This window comes from Atractosteus spatula, chromosome 4, assembly GCF_055471065.1.
Source record: "Atractosteus spatula isolate fAtrSpa1 chromosome 4, fAtrSpa1.hap1, whole genome shotgun sequence".
NCBI lineage: Eukaryota > Metazoa > Chordata > Actinopteri > Semionotiformes > Lepisosteidae > Atractosteus > Atractosteus spatula.
In genome coordinates, this window is record NC_142709.1 from 55,933,276 (window position 1) to 55,937,700 (window position 4,425).

General features: G+C 43.1%; 1 protein-coding gene across 1 annotated transcript; it reads right to left on the reverse strand.

Moving 5' to 3' along the window:
• Positions 1-539: 539 nt before the first annotated feature.
• LOC148836623 (heat shock protein beta-7-like) lies at positions 540-3,464 on the reverse strand. The gene is made up of 3 exons (XM_088913724.1): positions 3,075-3,464; positions 2,201-2,355; positions 540-1,511 (listed from the first exon to the last, which is right to left on the reverse strand). The coding sequence occupies exons 1-3, from the start codon at positions 3,289-3,291 to the stop codon at positions 1,326-1,328; spliced, it is 558 nt and encodes a 185-aa protein (XP_088769850.1). The 5' UTR covers positions 3,292-3,464; the 3' UTR covers positions 540-1,325.
• Between the last annotated feature and the right edge of the window lie 961 nt (positions 3,465-4,425).

Consider the following 4,425-nt stretch of genomic DNA (forward strand, 5'->3'; position numbering starts at 1 on the left):
GAGACACATTCTGGGCTGTAACCCACCAATCATTATAAGACCCAACACAACTTTGTCTCAGAGAGCTAGAAGTTGGGATTGAACAGGGCCTCAATAATTGTGAAGGTGTTAAGAAAGGGCAGACAGAGCAGGGTATTTATTAGGGTATTTTTAGAACCACGAGTGGTACAGTAGCTGGGATCACATACTGTGACTCATTCAGGTTCTTTTTTGTCTAAAATGAGCTTGTGTCTGACGGAAACCCAGGTGCATCTTATCTGAAGCACAATGCCCAAAGACCCTAGCAATTGCAGTCATACAGAAAATTTAACTTTCCCTCTATGAAAGTGGGTTTTGGATTCCAGGCCAAATTACCCAGCAGTTTTGTTAAAGCTGATACTCTGGATTTTTTCAGTAATCATCTGGATGAAATCTTTAGATCAATTAGTTACTGGTTAGAAAATATGGCCTCCTCTCATTTGTAAACCTTGTGCATATATTCAATATTAAACACATCAAGAAGAAATCTTACTAACATGCATAGGCTCATGATCATTGTCTAAGCCAGAAACAGTTTATTATAGTTGGACACATGACAGTTATAAAGAGATGAAAAGAACAAATGTAATGTCTTTATATTTGGTCATGATAAAAGTACTGGCAACTATTCAGAAAAGAAATTGAGTAAAAAATAACTAATTAAAATCTGTTATTTGATTGATAACCATTGCACTATGATTAAATTGCATTTCAAATCACATGGCACATAGTTGAATGAGCATGGAGAGGTGTGACCACAAGCGCACATGAGCCTTCTCACAAGGAGAGGCTTTTGTTTGGAGAATTGTTATTGACTGGCAAACTAATTAATCAGCTTTAACTACTTGGATTTACAATGTCTTCTTTCATATCTGTTTGTGTTCACATACTTTATAAGAACTGCCTAGTGACAGCAGGAATGCTCCCTCAGGAAGTGGGAAAGTGCATGTCTTCTTGAAAGTAAGAGGTCCTGTGTAGGTTACAGCCTGTACATTGCAGGAGGTGTGTGTATGGGGAAGGGGGCAAGCAGAATATAAGGCAAAAAAAACTCTTAGACCTTGGAGTCAGAGTGGAAAGAGTACAAAGTGTAAGTGCTCGTTGAGTGTGCAGTTTTATCCTTAGGAATATCAATAAAATATTTCATAATCATAGCCTTGTCTAGCTGAGCACAGTGAACACATAGGAAATTATCAAGAAAATTCCAAGAAAGTCAGGAGTGCTTCAGGAGCAGTCATGATAGCACTGCAAAATGCTGTGGGGAAAAAATGGCCTGGAAAAGTATCAGTGGGAAGAAGGCAGGGTGGGAGCTAGAAGCACATCTCAGAGCGGAAACAGGCTGGGGGAACCTCGGAGGCCGGTGGCTGTTTCCTCTTCACACTGACCACCAGCATGCCCGCCTCGGTCAGGGCACAACTGACGGACAGGGGATCCATATCCTCAGGAAATTGGCACTTGTGGGTGAAGGTGTTGCTAATGGTCCCGTCATCAGCCAGCTGGGGAGACAGAGAGAGATGGGCAGGTAAGAGCAGGGCAGAGAGGGAGATTATATCCCTGTACAGTTCTGGAAATTATTGTGGAACAAAGGAAAAGTGGGTATATAACGCAAGTACCTAATACCTGTTGCAGTTTTCCACCAACATGTTCTGATATTGGTAATTGACAATCACTCAAGTGCAACACCATGTCAAAACCTGTATACATACAGTATACGCTGCTGAGGGGCCAAATCAAGATGATCAAAAGTATCTGGGCAATTACGAGCCCCGAAATTAGTTGGCGCTAATGTAAATCTTATAGCTCTTGAAGAAATAGCTTGAAAGGAGCCCCAAATGTTTAAAACTGTATAATCATATTGCTGCCCTTGCTTTCACAGGCTTTAAGATGGTCCAGCACTTCCTGAATGACTTCTTGGTAGCCAATGACATTGTAGCATGTCAGCACAATTTTTCTTTCTTCTTTTTTTTCAGCATGGATTAAACCTATTACTTGTATCTATTTTTATATAACATTATTTTATAGTTGAAATACATACATCTAATTTTATATAATAATGATGACAAAAAGAGATCACTTTGTCATAGAATTCAGTAGAATAATCCTCAGTGAAGACAATTAAAGTATATTTAATTAGATTAATTAATTTGCCCCCACCCCCACACTGACAAGATCAGCCTGGCAGTACCTTCTCTGCATGGACGACGACGTTTTGGTTGTAAGTCATCACCACCACGTCCTGGGGCTCGAACTGACTGACGTCGGCTGACATTTGGTAGGTCTCCCCAACGGAGCAGAGCCCGCCCATGCTGGCGGGACGCCCAGTCCCAGGGCTGGCCGGACCTGCGGGCGACAGAGAGAGCACTCAGCATTCTATAAAAGCCATAGGGCACCACAGCAGCCTGGGCCTGGGAGCCAGCAGTGGCTGCATTATTGTTTCTGAATGGATCAGAAGAGAGTTCAAGGCAAGATTTCTTAAATCTTTACAAAGACAGAAAAAAATATTTTCAGTGACCCTTTCTCTTCTAGAAACAAAGTGCCTACATATGTTACACATGCCTCTTTCCTGCCACATTAAAGAGTGGACCTCTTAATATAGTGGTGAATTGCAATGTCAAAATGCTTGCACTCCTATTGCAGAAATATTAGCCTTTTGCAGGAGTTTTTGAAGCAGAGATCCTACAGTACCTGTCAGATTCTGATGTGCGAGCTCCCATACAGTATGTGCTTGGTTTTGTGTTGCACTTGTTTGCCTCTTAAGTCCTCTCATTTCCGCACAGCAGAGCTCCATAGTTACAGAGGAAATAAAAACAGCTCATTCAGTCTGCCATGAGCTCCAAGATTTTGTTGCTCAGAACAATTTCCCCCTTGCTTAGCTTGAATTTCTGAAGCAGAAACGACCATTTACTGTGTAAGGTGAATGCAACATTCCCATGTTTTCTGTGGCTGATCCAGAAAGACCCCTGCCTTTTGAAACCCACAACAGCATAAGTGAGTAATGCACAAGTGGAATGTACGAATTACAACTATTGGTCACTCAGGACCTCGGCTCCTCCACTGACCTGGGTATCCGAATGATTCTCGGGGATGCCGTGTGAACTGCGGATGGCAGAGCAGAGTTTCCGCTCCCTCCTCCCCAAACAGGCTGTGGGAGCCTGGGTCCATGTAGGGCTTGAAGATGGGGTCCCCCTGGGTGCTGTTCCCTGCTGGCCGGAAGGTGCTGCTATACCGCGCCGAGCGAAACGAGGAGTTGGAGGAAGAATTGCTTTGGGAAGACATCCTGTGGCAGGGAGAGAAATCCCAACCAGAGTCAAAGCCGAAGGGTGGAGAGAGTGGATGGCTTAGCACTCTATGACTGCCTGTGCAGGGGCTCCAGCTAGATCCCTTTCCAAATTAAGAAATCCTCTGTCCAACCATAAGCAGACCCAGATAACGAAACATTTTTGTCGTGTGAGTTTGAAGAGCAGCGCAGAGCCACAGAGCCACAGGGCCCCATGGAAAGCGTGATAAACTGGAAGTCTCTGATATGCTCGATGAGGTCAGCTGGGAGAGATAGGAAGAGCCAGGCAATGGATTCTACCCTGCTTGGCACAAAAATAGCAGCACGTTTGATACTATCACGTGGGATTAGCGATAGACTTTTCTTTAATGACATTTGAAAACGCATAGAATCTGCAGCTTTTTAGGTTACTGTAAGCATTAGATGTTTCTACTTTATCAGCAGTTGATAAAAGATGAGGCAGATGTTTTTAAAGCTTTGTTTTCCTTTGGCTCCAGTAAAAATCTGGTGACAGGCCAGGCATACACAAGAACATCAATGATTTTTTTCCAAGCTTCTCGGCATCCACAATAAGCTTATAGATATCACAAAAAGAAAAAGAAAGCGTCTTTAAAAACCAAAAGGAGTAAAGGTAAAAAATCAATAGGCAGTGTGTACCCAGTTGTGGCGTGTCAGTGATGTGTCACACAAGGCTCTAATGATCTCTGGCTGCTGACTGGCAGGCCCTGGTTTCTCTCATTGATCTGCCTTTCCTCTCTGGTTTGGGCATGATACAGAGATCTGTTGCCGATCTCACTGCAGTATGTCCCACAGTCAGCAGTCACTACTGGTCTGTTTGGGGCTGGTGGAATGGAAATGAGATTCCAGGGCACTGGATAAGAATTCAGCTCCCTCAGTCTTGTGCTCATTCACTTTCGTTAAGTCCTCTTCTTGTGAGCCCTGTTGAAGTTGGTGTCCTGTGACAGTAACACAAGCTGTTTTGCCTCGGCTTTACCTTTGATTGGTTTTCAGTGCTGGGTCTCTTGTTTTTTTTTTTCCACTTTCATTTCAACCTTTCTAAAATGAGAGGAAAAACCCGTAACTTTATCTACAAAAAGAAACTGAAGTTTTTTGTGTTGTTCACAAGTTTTAAA

Excerpts from the sequence above, each read along its gene's own strand:
- LOC148836623 (XM_088913724.1), bottom strand. The coding sequence starts at position 3,291 with ATGTCTTCCCAAAGCAATTCTTCCTCCAACTCCTCGTTTCGCTCGGCG. Across the intron at positions 2,356-3,074 it reads AGAATCATTCGGATACCCAG|GTCCGGCCAGCCCTGGGACT; the intron begins GTCAGTGGAGGA and ends TGTCGCCCGCAG. Across the intron at positions 1,512-2,200 it reads TCGTCGTCCATGCAGAGAAG|CTGGCTGATGACGGGACCAT; the intron begins GTACTGCCAGGC and ends CTGTCTCCCCAG.